The sequence below is a fragment of the Urocitellus parryii genome, chromosome 12 (assembly GCF_045843805.1).
Source record: "Urocitellus parryii isolate mUroPar1 chromosome 12, mUroPar1.hap1, whole genome shotgun sequence".
Taxonomy (NCBI): Eukaryota; Metazoa; Chordata; class Mammalia; order Rodentia; family Sciuridae; genus Urocitellus; species Urocitellus parryii.
In genome coordinates, this window is record NC_135542.1 from 13,459,059 (window position 1) to 13,476,268 (window position 17,210).

The window sequence follows — 17,210 nt, forward strand, 5'->3', positions numbered from 1 at the left end:
AGCCATGAAATCACAATTCTCATCCCTTCCATACTCAAAAGTCTTTGAGACTCAATTCTCCTGCTGTTTGGATACTTTACAATATTCTTTTTTTTTTTCCAGTCCAGTTTTTATATATTTTCTCTCTTCTGTGCTCACATGACCTCTTCATTTTTTTGTGGTTCCTAGAAGTAGGTAAATCATCCTTTCCCTCTACTGTCATTTTACGTGGGTCCGTTGGGAGGGAAAACCATAAGGGATGCACATCCATGGCCACCTCTTCATCCTTATCCCTGCACCAAAATGTCTAAGACACTAGTGGCAATATCGGCCAGCAAGAGTCTGTTTTCAGGTTCCTATCCACCTGGCTTCTTTCTCCACTGTCTGAATACCATGACTGTGCTGACGGTGACCCATCCTACCTCCAGCATCAACCGTGCCTAACACCCCGTAACTGACCACTCATTACATCCCAAGTCTGAGTTCTCTGGGAGAACAGCCATTTCAAAAGTCACGACAAGGGGCCAGGGTTGTGGCTCAAGTAGTAGCGCGCTCGCCTAGCATGCATGAGGCACTGGGTTCGATCCTCAGCACTACATAAAAATAAAATAAAGATATTGAAAAAAAAAGAAGCTATGATGAATATTTTGGACAACAGGTCATGGGCTTCATCCTGGGTTCTCTGGGATCTCACAGATGCCCCTGAGGCCAGTTACAATTCATTTATGGAACTCTTTAGCCCTTGAAAGTTTACCGATTATTATATTTTTCCTTTCATAAGAATGGATTCCGCTTTTGTAGAGTCTGAATCTTACATAATTTGTAAGGTTTTTTTAGTTATATATGGACACAATATCTTTATTTATTTTTATGTGGTGCTGAGGATCAAAGCCGGTGCCTCACATTTGCGAGGCAAGTGCTCTGCCACTGAGCCACAACCCCAGCCCCTTTAAGGTTTTTTTAAGGAAGGGTATAAAATTATGAATCCGATGTGGCTGAAGCCCCTCTGAGACCATATACAAGTAAATGGCCTGAATCAAGTATCAGAAGTTTCTAAATCTGTTCATTCTACTTATCTAAGGTTCTTTGAGAATAATCCTCTTACATACACAAGGAACTTCACAGGGAAATGTTCATACACACACACACACACACACACACATCACCTCAATCAACATGCACATTCTTGATACCATGTATCAATAAATGCTTATAAAGTGAATGAATGAGTTTTTCAATAATTTTAGGTAAGGTTTAATTTAAGGTCTTAGAGCCTTTTTGCCTGGTAAAATCAAACCGATCATGTGCCTATTATCTATTTCTGCAAGTGGGCAAATGTTTTCTGGCTCAGGCTTATCCAATTGCTCCAAAAAGCCTTGAATCGTTACCCATGAATATTAGCCATGATTGGCTGTGTGGAAGGGTTTTACTTGAATGAACATCCTCCTGTAACATTTCCCCCAGCGGGAAGGTGGTTCTAAAAGTTTTCCATCTCATCTTAATCATGCTTGGTCAACTTATTCTTCCCCTCAATCCACTTCCTTCCTAGTGGCTTCTCGATTACCACCACTTCAACTAACCTTCCATATCACTCCTGTAATCCTTAGTTGTAACAACATACTTTGGAACAAAATTCTATCATTTGTTGTTTTAAAATGATTTATTAGGATACATTTTTGCTGAAGCTGTTATCCACCATGCATTGATGAAGAACTGAGGTCTAGAGATTTGCAATAAATCCTGAAAATCTGGCCACAGTCTCAAACATTAAATATTCATCAGCTGCCTCCCTTAAAGTTTCACTTAGCCATGAAACTTTGCAGTAACTAACTAACTCTCTTGCAGGAGACACTCTGCCAAGTTTTTAGCTCAAAGAACAATACTGTGGGGGAAAACTACCTTCAGAGGTCAATGCAGGTCTATTGTCAGGAATACTCAGAATTCATAATTAAGATTCGGTCATTACTTACAGAAATTGCCTCAGAAGAATAGTAGTGGAACGAGACAGACTAGGGAGATGTTAGTCAAAGAATACAAGATTTAAGCTAGAAGATTGTTCAAAAGAGATTTAGTATAACACAGTGACTATAATTATTAACATGTTTCACCCTTGAAAATTCCTGAGAAAACAGGTTTTAGGTATTCTCACTACAAAAAATAATGTCAGGTAATGCATGCATTAATTTTGCCTGAGCTAGCCATTTTACAATGTATTTTTCAGAAGAACATGTTATGCCCTGAGTATATACAATTTTCATCTGTTAAAATAAATTTTAAAATAGTAGGTCAAGTGAAGGAATAAGAGAAAAGGCATCAGAAATAAGAGTAGAAAATGTTCTTAGGAAAGCAAGCAAGCAACAAAATAGGTTTCTGGGCTTAATCCAATGAACATTTGCTCTCATCCTTGGGCTCATCCCAAAGCCCAATTTTACTGTCAATTTAATCTAAAACATTTTGTTTTAAAGGATTTTGGCAAACAGGAAAGAAAGAAGAGAGGAGAGGTAGGTAAGATGGATGGATGGATAGACACAACTTGTCTCCTAACTGGGGCTAATATCTCTTCCATGTTTCTAAAGCATGCCTTTCCATCAAAAAAACACAAAGACTAATATTAGTCCAAAAAGCACACAAAACGTTAGTTCTTTCACTAACACTACTGACATGCTCATACATATATGAGGGACTGCAATTTTAAATAGTTCTTCTTCATTCACGATTCATCATCTCCAAAGCCAACCAAGATAAATCACCTTAGTCAAGAGAGGTTCCTTCTGACAAACTATACCAGAATCCTGCAGGGCCTGCTCATAGTTCCTCATGGTTAAATGCAAATCCGCTCGCAGCAGCAATAATGAGGTATCATCAGGAGCTGGAAGACAGGAGGAATACAAATGAGTGAAAAAGACTGAAAACAAATAATCAAAAATGTTAAATTACAAAAGCAGCATAAAGACAAAATAAGAATAATTCCTCTCTCGGTCCTATTTAGAATTTAATGGTTTGATGAGTATTAATTTACAGAACTTCTCTCAGAAAAACAGTAACAAGACCTCAAAACACCCCCCCCCAAAAAAAAACCAACCCAGACTAATGGTGAGTATTCCTGCACACACACTACATCATCTCCAGTAAAAGACCCAAAGTCCAGTGAATCATATATATATATATATATATATATATATATATATATATATATTTTTTTTTTTTTTTGTATAAGGGACTGAACTCAGGGACACTCAACCACTGAGCCACATCCCCAGCCCTATTCTGTATTTTATTTAGAGACAAGGTCTCACTGAGTTGCTGAGGCTGGTTTGAACTCATGATCCTCCTGCCTCAGCCTCCTGAGCCGCTGGGATGACAGTCGTGCACTGCTGCTGCAGCTTGAGCCTCCCTATCCCACATCCAATATGCTTTGAAATCTCAAACGTTCTGAGCGCTGACATGATACTCAAGAGTTTTGTATTTTGCAGTATTTCAGGTTTCAGATTTCTGGATTAGGGATGCTCAAGCAGTAAAGTCCATGCAAATATTCCCAAATCCAAATCTGAAAGAAACCCTATGGATCTAAGCATTTTGGATAAGAGCTAATCAACCTATAATAATTCGGTATTTTATTTTTTTTACTATATGTTTTTTAGTTGTTGTTGGACACAATACCTTTACTTTATTTTTTTATTTATATGTGATCCTGAGGATCGAACCCAGGGCCCTCCCTGCACATGCTAGGTGAGCACTCTACCACTGAGCCACAATCCCAGCCCGTAATTAAGTATTTTAGGTGGAGATTTAAGATAACTTTCCTTAGAAGTTAAGTAGACAAGAAAATTCCTGCTTACGGAACAGAAAGGTAAGACCTAATTTGTTTTCTTACGAAATCTGTATGGACACAAATTTACCCATATAACTGTGCCTGCGTCCAGCCCTCCTAAATTTGTTCTCTTAAGAGGAGAAAGGAGGGGCTGGGGATATAGCTCAGTTGGTAGAGTGCTTGTCTTGCGTGCACAAGGCCCTGGGTTCGAATCCCAGCACTACAAAGAAAGGAGAAAGGAGAACAAAAGCTTTCCTTCTCTGGATTCTGCATATAGAAGATACCTGGGTAATCACTCACATGCTACCCCAGACACATGCCCAGCTGTACAGAAGCCCAGAGTGACCGGCGACACAGGAAGCAAGAGTGACTCCCTGAAGTGACCTGGAGTGAGAGCCAGTACTGATAGCCCAAGCCTGAAAGCAGAATGGTCACAGCCGCCTTCCATGCCGCTGGCCTTGACTCACTCCACGAGTCCACTCAGGATCACTGTGACAGGGCCACACCTGTGCCTGTCAGTTGATCAATGGATATTCTAGTCACCTAACATGTGTTCTCGGGGCTGGGGATGTGGCTCAAGCGGCAGTGCGCTTGCTTGGCCAGGGTTCGATCCTCAGCACCACATACCAACAAAGATGTTGTGTCCGCCAAAAACTAAAAAAAATCTATCTCTTTAAAAAACATAAAATAAAATAAAATGTGTTCTCATCTCTCTACCTAACACACATCCTCCGTGTGCTCCAAATCCTTGACCTTGACCTTTTATCACACTTCCCACTTGGATCTCCCCAACTGCTAGTATGCCTTCTTTCAGCTCATGTAGGTAAGTGAGCACATGTGTGTAAAAATTCTTGTGCAAGAAGATGGCCCACCAAGACACAGTGAGCAACAAATATTAATAAATGTGTTATCGCCACATGTGTCAAGACAGAGAAGGTGCGGCAAGAAAAAAAGGGGGAGATGGGGAAGGGACCAGCAAGAGTCAGATAATAAAATGTAAATTATTTTTTTAAAAAACACATTTCTTGGTATAGCTAACTGGCTGGAGCAGGAGTCAGCAACTTTTTTTTTTTCTGTAAAAGGCCAGATGATAAACATTTGAGGCTGTAGGTCAAGAGAAAACTGGAGGATATTATGCAGGTACTTGTTTAACAAAAGAGAAAACAAATTTTTCACAGTTAATTGATGAAATTCAGAATCTAACAATATTTTTGGGTAACGTAGGTCTCCTAATGAGAAGAGCAGTATCCCTTGTGGAGGAATAACATATTACTCAATTAAGGTTCAGAGTTGGTATTCCCCATCATCAAAAGCAAGTGAGAATGTTCACCTGCTAATTATAATTCATGATGAGATTTTATGTGTTTCGACTTTGAAAATGCACAAAGAAACCATGAAATACACAAACATATGATTTTAAATTGAACATTTCTGTTGTCTGGAAGGCATTATAAAATTCTGTTAAGATTCTTCTCAGGATTTTTGTCACAGTCACTAAAGATAATAACATCATTGCCAACCAAAAGATTAGGTAAAAGTTCCCCAACTGTAGTTAAAGGAATTTGATATATAATTCTTCTTTGGAGATTTTTGGAAATCTTAAAAAAAAATGCTACTGTAACTGTAGTTTGATCTTGGGAAACGTGCTGGGGATCTGTGCAGACAGCTAAAGTCTCTTACCAGCTCTAACATCTGCCAACGGATTCTCCTGAATTCTAACTAGGTGGGTCATATGCAAATGATAAACTTTGATTATTCTATTTTAATATGTACAATCCTTATTTTATTTTACTCTCATGTTGCAATAATAGTGATAATGAACCCCACCCCACCCCCCCTTCTTTCTCTGTCTCTCTCTGCAATGCTGGAGATCAAACCCAGGGCCTTGTGCATTTTTCTCACTGATTTAAAAATAACATGTCTAATTTGTGTGTGTGTGTGTGTGTGTGTGTGTGTGTGTGTGTGTGTGTATGTGTGTGTGTAGCGGAGGTACTAAGGATTGAACTCAGAAATGTTTTACTACTAAGCTGCACCCCCAGACCTTTTTATTTTTTATGTTGAGACAGGGTCTTGCTAATTTGCTGAGGCTGGCCTCAAACTTGCAATCCTCATGCCTCAGACTCCCTAGTAGCTGGGATTACAGGCATGTACCACCGTGCTCTTCTTTTTTGATGTTTACCGTAAGCTTCTGAGAGAGAATACTAGTCAAGCTAGGTAAGTAGCTAAGCCCACAGCTTTTAGCCTGAGCTATTCCTAGTTTTCTAGAAGGGTTTTCTAACAAGAGGGTATTGAATTCTACAGCTAAGATGCTCTTTCAGCATCTGATACATGTATAGAGCATTATTTCCTTTGATCTGTTGTAGTGAATTACAATGAAAGGTGTGTCTAACATTCAATTATCCTTATATTTCTAAAATACACTGCCAGACTTGAATACTAAGAAATTTGGTTTAGGATTTCAGCATCTATGCACATATGTACTGCTATGCTATAAATTTTTCCTGTCTAGTATCAAGATTATACCAACCTCCCCAAATGAGATGGAACTCTTCCTATATATTTCTAGGATCTTAAATAAAGTTGCCAATCAACCTCTGAAAGATTGTGAGAGCTTGCTGGGCCTCTGTGCCCTTTTAGCAGGAGAAAAATCCCTGGGTAACATTTCAGTGTGTTTTAGGTTATTGGTCTATGTCAGCTTTTTACTTCTTCCTGAATCAATTTTGACCGTTTACATTTATGTCCTTCTATCATTTTAAGATCTGTTATAAACTTTTGTACCTGCAATTACTCTGCCTTCCCTTCCTGATGCTATCTGTGTTCCGCTTCCTTTGTCACCACATGTGCCACACATTGGTCTCTTACCCATCTTTGGCGTGAGCCAGTTTCTGACTGGTTAACAGATTCCATTTTTTTGTCTCATGATTTTCTTAATCATTCCTCTGTTTGTTTGAGCTTTGTGTTTGCTTAGTCTTAATGAAACATCCTGAGTTAATTAGGTAGGTTAACTTTCTGTCACTGTGACAAAACATCTGAGAAAACCAGGGTAAGTGGAAAGATTTATTTTGCTCACAGCTTGAAAGGGTTTTGGTCATGGTCGGCCAGCTCCATAGCTTTGGGCCTCAGGCAAGGCCAAACATCATGGCGGAAGGTGGGGGGTAGAGTAAAACTGCTTACCTCATGGCAGCCAGGAGGCACAGACAGAGAGAAGGGGCTGGGGACAAGAGACATCTCTCTGGGGCGTATCCACCTACAACCTACTTCCTACTTCCCCCAACTGGGCCTCATCTCTTATAGTTTCCAACATCTTCCAATAAAGCCATCAAATTATGGATCTATCAATGGATTGATCCACTGATGAGGCTGGAACTCTCAGGATCCAATCACGGTAAGCTCCACCTCTGAATGCTGTGGCCCTGGGGACCATGTCTTCAACACATGAGCCTTTGGAGGACATTCTAGCTCTCATGACAATTTACATTCTTTTATTTTCATCATTCTTTTTTAAGGAATGCAGTTAAGTCTTCTATCCTCACATTCAAAGGCTCCTTTTCCTGAAGTCCAACGTTCATCGTGCGCCCTTCCCACAGAGTCACCGAACAAATCCAGCTATCTTCTTTGTCGACTTTGGTGACTCGTTCATGAAGCCGGCACTGCATAATTTAGTCTCTTAGAACATGTAAAATAAGTGCATCTACACTTTCTCCCATCCAAGTCAGAACAAGGCCTGACTCTGCTTAGCTTCCAAGACCCGATGAGATCAGGCACATTCGGGTGGTAGAGCTGTAGACGAGCTACATGTTTTCTAAGCCTTAAGCTTCAAACTGAGGAATTTTATTCAGGAGCCACTCAAAAATAAATAGAAGAGGGAAAGCAATTTAAAATTCTTCATGTGGAGAAAGTACACAGCAGAAAAAAATGGACATCTGCACTTGCCAAAGAATTGAGGCAGAATTTCAGAAGGCTCACCCATTAACCCCTCCCGAGACGCTCTGTGAGAAGAGTCTGATCTGGAGTTCAGAGTTGACCCAAAGCTGTCCTCCTCCAGCTGCAACCAGTGCCACTGTGGTACCCGGAGCTGGGGTCCCTGCTACAAACCATCAAATGTGTGTGCAAGTGGTGAGGAATGAACAGTAGGATGTCATTTAAGAAGAGTTTGATGAAATGACTCCTAAAGCAATAAAGATGGGTAGAGCTCCCCGGGAACAGAAAGAATGGATGGCAACACTCCTCAGAAGCTACTGACTCAAGCTGATACGGGGCTTGCTAAGCCAAGCCCTAGCCTTTCCCTTAGCATTTCATGTAGTGCAGCGCTGGTGGAAATAAAACCCTTCAACTTAATTTCTTCAGATGAAGGCATACTGATTTTTCCTGGAAAAATATGTCCAGCTGGATCAAAACATTCAGACCGACTTTTTTTTTCTTTCACTATTTAAAAAACACTATTCCATTATCTTCTGGTTTCAATAATCTTGGAGGAAAGTCAGCTATAAATCTTACAATGGCTTGAAGGAAATGTGCTGTCTTTTCTAACAGCTGTTAAGTTTCTCTTTGATTTTCAGTAACTTGGCTATAATAGATGTATTTGGTTTTTGTTTTGGGGTATGTGTGTGTGTGTGTGTGTGTGTGCGCGCGTGTATACAAAGTGCATACTTGTGTTTATCCTGCTGGACTGACTGAGCTTCTTGACTCACTGACATAAAGTTTTTCATCAGTATTGGAAAATTCCCAGCCATTTTTTCCTTCAAGTATTTCTATTGGGCTCGCATGTGCGCTCGATTGCTCTCTCTCTCTCTCTCTCTCCCCCCACCCTCTTCTGGGGTTCCAGTTTCATGGTTTTAAAACTTTTGTCTTTGTCCCATTATATTCCTGCTCTATTTTATTATTTTTCTGTTATGATTCAGTTTAGAATTTTCTATTGACTTGTTTCTGAGTTTTCTTATGCCAACTTCTGACGTATGCAGTCGATCTTTTTAACTCCTTTAAGTAATTCCCACCCTCAGATGCTGTACTGTGCAGTACTAGAATACCAATATGATCTTTTGTAGAGCCAATTAGGTACTAAATTATCCTTTCATACCTTTACTTATCTGTTCTCTTTAACATATGTATTTGTTATTCTGAATTCCATTTACGACTTATTGGCTCCCAAGTAGGCACACGGCTCCAAATAACCTCAGGTGGTGAAGCCAGAATTAGAAGGGTAGTCAGTAGAGATAGGTAAATCCAGTCAGGTCGGATCAAGGAGGCCAATTTTGAGTGAGTCTGGGAAGTTGGAGACTGTCCCCTGAGGGATTGAGATGTTAATTCCTTCAGAGCCCTTCCTCCACCCTTATCAAGAACCTGCCCCTGCTCCTACCTGTTGCCAAGATAACCTGTCCCAGGAGTAGCCCTTCCCTACAGGGAGCTATAAGGTAGTTAGTGTATCCTGGGCTGCTCCATCCTGTCCTTCCCCTCCAGCCCACCTGTTTCCCACCTTTGGGCCCCCCACCGAGCATTCCTGGGCCTAGTCACATAGGCAGGAAGGAGAAAGATAAGGGGGGAAGGCAGGAGAACACAGGAAGCCTAGGAATATAAAGAGGGCAGAACACCTCACTTCTGGGGTTACCATGATGCCAGCTATGGTCCCTTTCTCCCTCACAGAAGTCTATGTGACCCCTTTTTAAATAAACCCTGCTTTGTGTGCTGGCCTCGGCCTGCTTCTCTAATGCTCAAACTTCAACATGTGGGGAAGCAGGGCTCGGCATCCATAACCAGCGGTATCAGTGGGCCAGGACCCTCAGCCCTACGTTGTCTGGGGAAGGTGTGAAGAGCTACTTGGAGAACAAAATAAATGATACATTTGGTCATGTCATGTCATGTGTCAAAGCCTAGGTCTATTCACAGGTACTCTGCTTCCAAATATCTGTGAACTTTTTTATGATATCAAAACCTCTGGGGCTGGAGTTGTGGCTCAGCGGCAGAGCGCTCGCCAAGCACATGGGAGGCCCTGGGTTCGATCCTCAGCACCACATAAAAATAAATGAAGATATGGTGTCCAACTAAAAAATAAATATTAAAAAAACCTCTATTTGAGGCTAATTTATCATTAATTGAAGTATTTTCTGTAAATTATTTTTTTTGTAGTGCTGAGGATGAAAAACATAGCTTCATGTATACTAAACAGGCACTCCACCACTGAGCCACACCCCCTCCACTTTTCCACACAATTTTAAACCTCAAAAGCTTTTTTTTTTTTTTCTTTTTTAATCTTTGGAAAACTAATACTGAGTAGACTCAATAATTAAGCCGTCATAGGAATTGACTAAAATAGTGTAAAACTTTAAATTGTGGTCTAATATATACATAGAAAAGCTTAAAAACATGAGTATATAGTTTCATGAACACACCTGTGTATCCATTCCCTAGGTCAAGAAACGGAACACCACCTCTTCCCACAGGCAGGTCCCTCTCATGATGGCTTTCACTCATTTTTTTTAAGGGGCAGGTAATTGAGGATTGAACTCAGGAGCATGTGACCACTAAGCCACATCCCCAGCCCTATTTTGTATTTTATTTAGCGACAGGGTCTCACTGAGTTGCTTAGCACCTCACTTTTGCTGAGGCTGGCTTTGAACTCACGATCCTCCTGCCTCAGCCTGCCAAGACACTGGGACTACAGGCGTGTGCCATTGGGCCTGGCTTCAGTCAATCTTTCTTTTGATCCATCAGAGATAACCACTGTCCTTACTTCCAATACTCTCTAGTTTGGACTTAAGGTAAATAGAATCACACAGTAAAAACACTTTTGAGTCTAGTTTCTTTCACTTAACATTATGTTTGTGAGATTCATCCACACGGTAGTTTGTAACAGTAGTTGGTTTTTCTTTCTGCACAGTATTCTGTGAAGACATAATATATTTAACCGTTCTGACCTCATTGGACATTTGGTTTATTTCCACATTAGGAGTATTTTTAACAATGATATGCACTGTTTCACATTCGTGTATAGTCTTTTGGTGCATATATTCATGCACCCCTTTGAAATTGTTTGGTCAAAGGTCTTATTTAACATTTGTAGATACTAAACAATTTCCCAGGGGTATAATCTGTAGTCTCACCAGCACCACAGGAGAGTTCTCATTTTCTACCTGTTCTCCAACTTTTAAATCCAGAAAAAGTGCTGGAAGTGAAAATTTAGGGACTGAATTGAGGAGTACAGTGAATAAAAAATATATAATCTTTATTTTATATAGAAGACACATAAATAATATTTTGTATAAACAGTTAAAATAAATTTCATTTGTTTTTATGACCCTTATAACACGGCAACCAGAAATTTTTAAATTATTTGTGTGGCTTATACTATAGTCTATTGATAATGCTGCTCTACACCATAAATGCATAAATAAGATAGCTGAAAACCTGAAAATATACAATCTGTTAAAGTGTGGACATATTGGTTACAGAAATTAAACAGAATATTTGTTATGTAAGACAAGTTAACCCATTTAGTTCCATGTTTTCAATTCTTCCAATATTTTAATTAAATTAACATAGATGTATTAAAATAGATTGAAAAATTATAATCTGGAGCTTATATATCTGACATGTATATATATTTTGTATAATACATGTGTATATTTTCAAATGCTCTAATTATTCGCCTGTTTTCTCAGAAGGCTAAAACATTTATTTCAAATAAATGGTTCATTTGTTGCTCAATTTTTTAAAGTAGGTGTCCCACATCTGGAATGAAAGGACTTAACAGGTTAACTGCTCCATTCTTGCAGAGAATCCCCCAATTTAGATATTGCTACCTATCACCTGTTTACTAAATCAGAACTTGTTCTACAAGATGACTGAACTTCACCTTGTAGTGTGTCTTCTAAAAGAGTAAACCTTAACCCCCGGTTTAAAATAAAAGCCATACTCACACACAGATTCTTCCAGTAACAAAAGATTAGCCACATCCCCATAGCTAATGATTTAAATGATTTGCAACCCTTTTATAAAACCAGAAAATGAACCTCCACACACAGCCCAACTCAGCTGCCCACAGAGCAGGCATACTCATTCAAAGTCAAATACAACGGCAGAATCTGGTCTTCCTTTAAATTATGTATTGGTAACAGGTGGTGGTTGGGAGGGGCAAGACCACGATGCTGGTCATAGACCAGATAAATGAATGGATGAAGGATTAAGAACCTCCACCGTCAGTATTATCAGAAGCTAAGTGCGTCAGAACAACATCTATTGGCCTTTGACCCAGAAAGGAGGGTAGAGCCAGAGGCACAGGAGACAGTGAAGTGGGAGGGGTTCCTTCCCGGATACACCAGCAGAAACCCCAAAGCAAATCCTGCCCCAGCACAAGGCACTGGGCTCTGGGTCTCCAGTGGACCAATTACTGGCATTTTCCTGCAGGAGGACAAAACACGTTGTCATCCTCCCCCTGGTCAACAACTGAGAAGGGGCTGAAAGGCAAAATTACAAGGTCCTACCCAGCTGCCCAGGGAGGCCTGGGAAAACTTCCCCAGGTCCTGGAAAAGGCACAGCCAATGGGGCGCTTCTGAGAGTGGCCACCCCGGCTGCAGGGTGTGGCCGCTAACACCCAACTACCTTTAGAAATCAAAGCGCTCCTCCCAACCCTGAACAAAGCTCTCCAAAACCCTGGACCACGGGCCACCTCCCGCGCTGTCGCTCAGCGCCCGACAGGTGTGCGAACCGGAGGGCCCGGCCCCGCGGCTGACTCACCCAGATCCAGGGCCTGGTCGCACCTGAGCAGAGCGGCCTCGGGCTGCTGCTGGCGCTGCAGGGTCCGCGCCTGGCTCGCCAGCTTGCGCAGCAGGCACTCGGAGGGGAAGCACTTCTCCAGCACGCAGCTCAGCACCACGTTGACGCGCCGCGCCTGCGGCCGCGCGGGCCCACACTCCACGCAGCGCTTGCAGACCGTGAGCCCGCACGGCAGGGTCACCGGCTTGTGCAGCAGCCTGCGGCAGCGCGGGCAGCCGAGCAGGTCGCGGGGCGCGATGGGCGCCGTGGACTGCTGTCCCTCGCCTTGCGCCTCGGTCGCGCGGCCCGGGGGAGACTGCCGCCACTCGCGCTGGCCCAGGGCGCGCGCTAGGCCGCCCGCCAGCTCCCCCAGCTCCTCAGGCCGCATCGCCCCGAGCCTCGCGGCTCCACGGAACGCGCCCAGGGCCTCGGGGAGGCGGCCGGCGCGGGCCAGCGCGTTGCCCAGCCGCAGGCACAGGCCGCGGTCCGGCTGCGCCAGGCCGGCCAGCATGGAGCGGAAGAGCTCGGCTGCCATCTCGTATTCTCCCGCGCGGAAGGCCTTGTCGCCCTTCTCTAACTGCTGGGCGAAGGGCTCCCCGCAGTCGCAGCGGGGACACTTGGGGGGCGGCGGCGGCACCGGCTCCGGGCTCATAGCCGCGGGTCTTCGGTGACGCGGACCCTGAGGGAAGACTCGGAGCAGGAAGGATGCTCGGCTGCCGGGAGCAGGGCGGCAGGAGCGCGGCCGCCGTCTTCGTCACCAGCCAGTCGCGTCTGGGGGCGCCGCGCTAGGAGCCGAGGCGACCACGCGCGGGGGCGGGCGCAAGGCTGGGCCGAGGGGCCAGCGCGGCGTGGGCGGCCGGACCGCGCGGGGCCAGGACCCCGCAGGGTGGAGGCGGGACGGGCGCTGCGAGCGCGGCCGAAGCCTCTGCCCACGCGAGCGCCCCCCGCGTCCCACCGCCTTACGTAAGCCAGGTCACTGTGGGAACCTCGCTCCGCGTCAGCTGCTCCTCCCAAGCCTCTCCCTGCTCGCCCCGGGGCGGCCCCGCGCGTATGCGCGCGCCTCCGCTTCCCGCCGTGGAGCCGCTGGGCGCGCGCCGGGCAGGTACGCGCCGGGGGCTTCCAGCTCGGGCGCAGAGCCCGCCAGCCTGCCTGTCCCCGAGGGAGGCCTGGCAGCCAGGCAACCTGTGGCTCTGCTCGAGAGAGGGCGGAAGAACTGACCAGGACTGGGAACGCGTTGATTCAGGGAACTGTCTTCCTTACCTGGGGAGCCCAAGGGGGGCTCCCAGAACGCCACTCTGCATTTCATCAGAGACGCTCTAGAACTCGGATTTTAATGTAGGGTATGAGAAAATACCAAACTAGGTATGGGGAGGACAAGGGACTTGAGAAATTCACAATCATATTGTGCCCTTGATTAGGAAGCAGAAAGAGTATTTAAAAATGTCTCCTGCAAAGGAGTCCCGCAGTCGGAATTGCAGGGAGGAAGGAGTGGAAGGCTGCGTTGATGTACAACGCATAAATTAAAATCTTTCTGTGCTTATTAACCAGCCTTTAGAATTGATCAGGATATAGCCTGCACTTCTCTACCTATTGCCCGCCCCCCCCCGCGCGCATCCATTTTATTCTATATTTTGGAATGCAGTAAAATACATCACCATACTCCAGAAACCATAGCTATTCATTATTTCAAGAAGAAATTTCTTTTTTAAAAAATTCGTGATGCTTTTTCTAAATATAAAACTGCTGGCTAAAGGAAATATAGATGACCCTGATCACATTTAGGGAGAGAGGAAATGCCTCAGGAAGCAAGGAGAGAACATTTTAGACTAATTTCTAAAAAGGAAAACGAGCTTTGGCCAACCCTCTCTGGTCCTATAGTGAAGCAACAAAGTACAGAGCAAATGCTCTCCCTTTTCCATAAACGATTCTCTTCCTCCTGCTGTCTGTTTAGTTTCACTGATAAGTCGTAGCCAAAGTAGATTTTTGGTCTGTTTCTCATTGGTGAATTATTCCAACTTTCTTTTTCAATCTCTCTGGCTTTTTTCCTGCAGTCTGTGTAACAATTCACTTGTATTTGAAAGTTGTTGACACAAATTCACAACCAAACTACCAAGAAAGGGTGGTGCCTTCAGAGGAGTTAAACTTGCTGCAAAAAAAAGTATACCAAAGATGATTAAACATATAATCTTAGAACGTATTTTTCTTATTTTAGACAATTTTGTTTTTTAGAAAATAGAGACGGAAGCTTGCTGGAGTTATGGGTATTAAGAGTAAGAAGTTTTTGAAGCAAAAGTATTAATGTGAGATTTATAACATTAGTGCAGTGTGTTAAAAAAATAGCATAAAGACCAGAAGAAGAGAAATGCAAGAATATGGTCATGGTTCTAATCCTGTGTGTGAAGAGGTACAATATCACCCTAAGGAAGATTGTGTGACGCTAAAGATGTATACTCTAAACCCTAAAGCAACCACTGAGGAACACAAATCAGCTTCATCAAAGTCCCACCATGGGGATAAGATGAAATTATTCAAAAGAAAACAATCCAAAAGGAGGCAAAAGAGATAGATAATACTAGATAATACTAATAGAAAACCAATAGCAAAATGTGAGATTTAAATCTAATGTTATCGATTAATGCTAAAATAATAGTCTAAATGCCATAGTTAAAAGGCAAAATTTTTCAAATTACATTTAAGAAACATGGTGGCCACCAAAACAAAAGAAGAAAGAAAAGAAAAAGAAAAACATTTTAAATATGATGAACACATGAGTTAAAGGTAAAAGGCAGCTGTGACCAAAATAAAGCTGGAGTGATTACATTGATTTCTGATGTTGTAGATTTCATAGCCCAGAATATTGTCGGGAAAATATTTATAGTGAGAAAATTAATTGTTTCAGAGAACATAATACTCCTAAATATGTGCGCACCTAATAACAGGGCTTCAAAATATTGAAGCAAAAACGGGTAGGACTGTAAGATAAAATAGATAAATTCACCCTGATGGTCAGGGATGTCAGTGCCCCTCTCCCCACAACCAGTATAACAAGCAAAGGGGAAGTTAAGGATATAGAAGATTCAAACAATGCTACTACCCACTCAACCTGATTGACAGTTAGAGAGCACCTCACCCAACTGCAGCAGAGTGTAGTTCTTTTCAAGTGTCCATGGAACATGTTCCAATACAGAACATATTTGAGCCATAAAACAAATTTCAGTAAATTTAAAAGCATTCAGAGTCAAGCTATAGTAAGTATGTACCTTCCCATGGTGAATTGAAAGTAGGAATTAGTAAAAATTAATATACCATAGATAAATATATAGAAAATCCTCAAATATTTGGAAACTAACATATCTCCAAGTAGTCCCTGGAACACAGCCTATTTCTGTATAATATCACTAAATTGAAATTAAAATGATATCATTACAATATATAATATGTAAAACACCTTGAGAAAAACATGAAAATAGATATGTAAGACTTGAACACTTAAAACCTATAAAATACAACTAAGAGAAATAGAAGAAGATAAGTAAATGGAGAAAGATACTGTTCAAAGATCAGAAGACTCATTATTAGGATGTCAATGCCCCTTAAATTGATCTATAGTTTCAACTGTACCTTAATTAAAATCTCAGCATGCCTTTTCATATATAGGCAAAAGCTGATCCTAAAATTCATGTGAAGATGACCTAAAATACCCAAAACAACTTTGAAAAAAGAACAAAGAAGAGCCTTCATGTCTCATTAATTAAAGCTACAGTAATCGTGGTAGTGTGGTTGTGATATCAGTGAACAAGTAGAACTATGTGATAAGGATGTATTCCAAAAACAGACCCACACACAATTATGGGCTCCTGGTTTTCAGCAAACACTGTTCAGTGGGTAAAAGATAGTCTTTTCAACAAATGATGCCAGAATTATTGACTATCCATATGCAAAGAAGAAGAACGGGAAGATCAGAACAAGAATTACCCTTACTTTGACCTATACTCAGCAAAACAAAATTTAACTCAAAAAGGATGACTGACCTAAGTGTAAACCATTGCACTTATAGGCTAGGGAAATAGGAGAGAATTTTTGTTACCTTGGTTCTTAGATATGAGGGCAAAGCAAGATATAAAAAAGGGGAATAAAAAAAAAAGCAAGGGAGCCCCTTACATTGGGAACCTGTCTGACACTCACAGTGGATCGTCAGTGTTTGTACAAAGTTGGCCTGATGTTCACTAGTTGGTAACTAGGTAACAACTAGTTAATATTATTCTTTTGGACATAAAGAACGTCACAGATCACCAACATCAAAGTCGCTCTGAAAATGTGATAAAGATAAAAATGGGGTCACTGTGCAACCCTCAAAACCTCAAACATCCCTCTTTCAGAAATGAGTGATTGCTATCTCCATACCAATTATAGCTCCCTCAAAGCTCTAGTTTACATTCCTTATAAACAAGAACTGTGGAGATACCTACTCACAGAATTTCACTTGATTTCTGACAGCACCCAATCAAAGTGAATTCCTAATTCCTTAAATATTTCCCAAAATTACCCAACGAAAGCCCAAATCCCCCCAAAGATGCCTTCTAACCCCCTGTAAAAAACTCTCCATGATTTCTATGGGAGCATTCTCCCTCACTGCAACAAGGCATTGTGTGTGTGTGTGTGTGTGTGTGTG

General features: G+C 42.2%; 1 protein-coding gene across 1 annotated transcript in view; it reads right to left on the reverse strand.

Annotated features, from left to right (window-relative positions):
- Positions 1-13,190, reverse strand: part of Lonrf2 (LON peptidase N-terminal domain and ring finger 2) — a 37,812-nt gene extending 24,622 nt beyond the window's left edge. The window contains exons 1-2 of the mRNA XM_077792095.1: positions 12,521-13,190; positions 2,730-2,848 (exon numbers count right to left, since the gene is read on the reverse strand). Of these exons, the coding sequence (XP_077648221.1) occupies positions 2,730-2,848; positions 12,521-13,190 (789 nt within the window). The remainder of the gene's footprint in view (positions 1-2,729; positions 2,849-12,520) is intronic.
- Between the last annotated feature and the right edge of the window lie 4,020 nt (positions 13,191-17,210).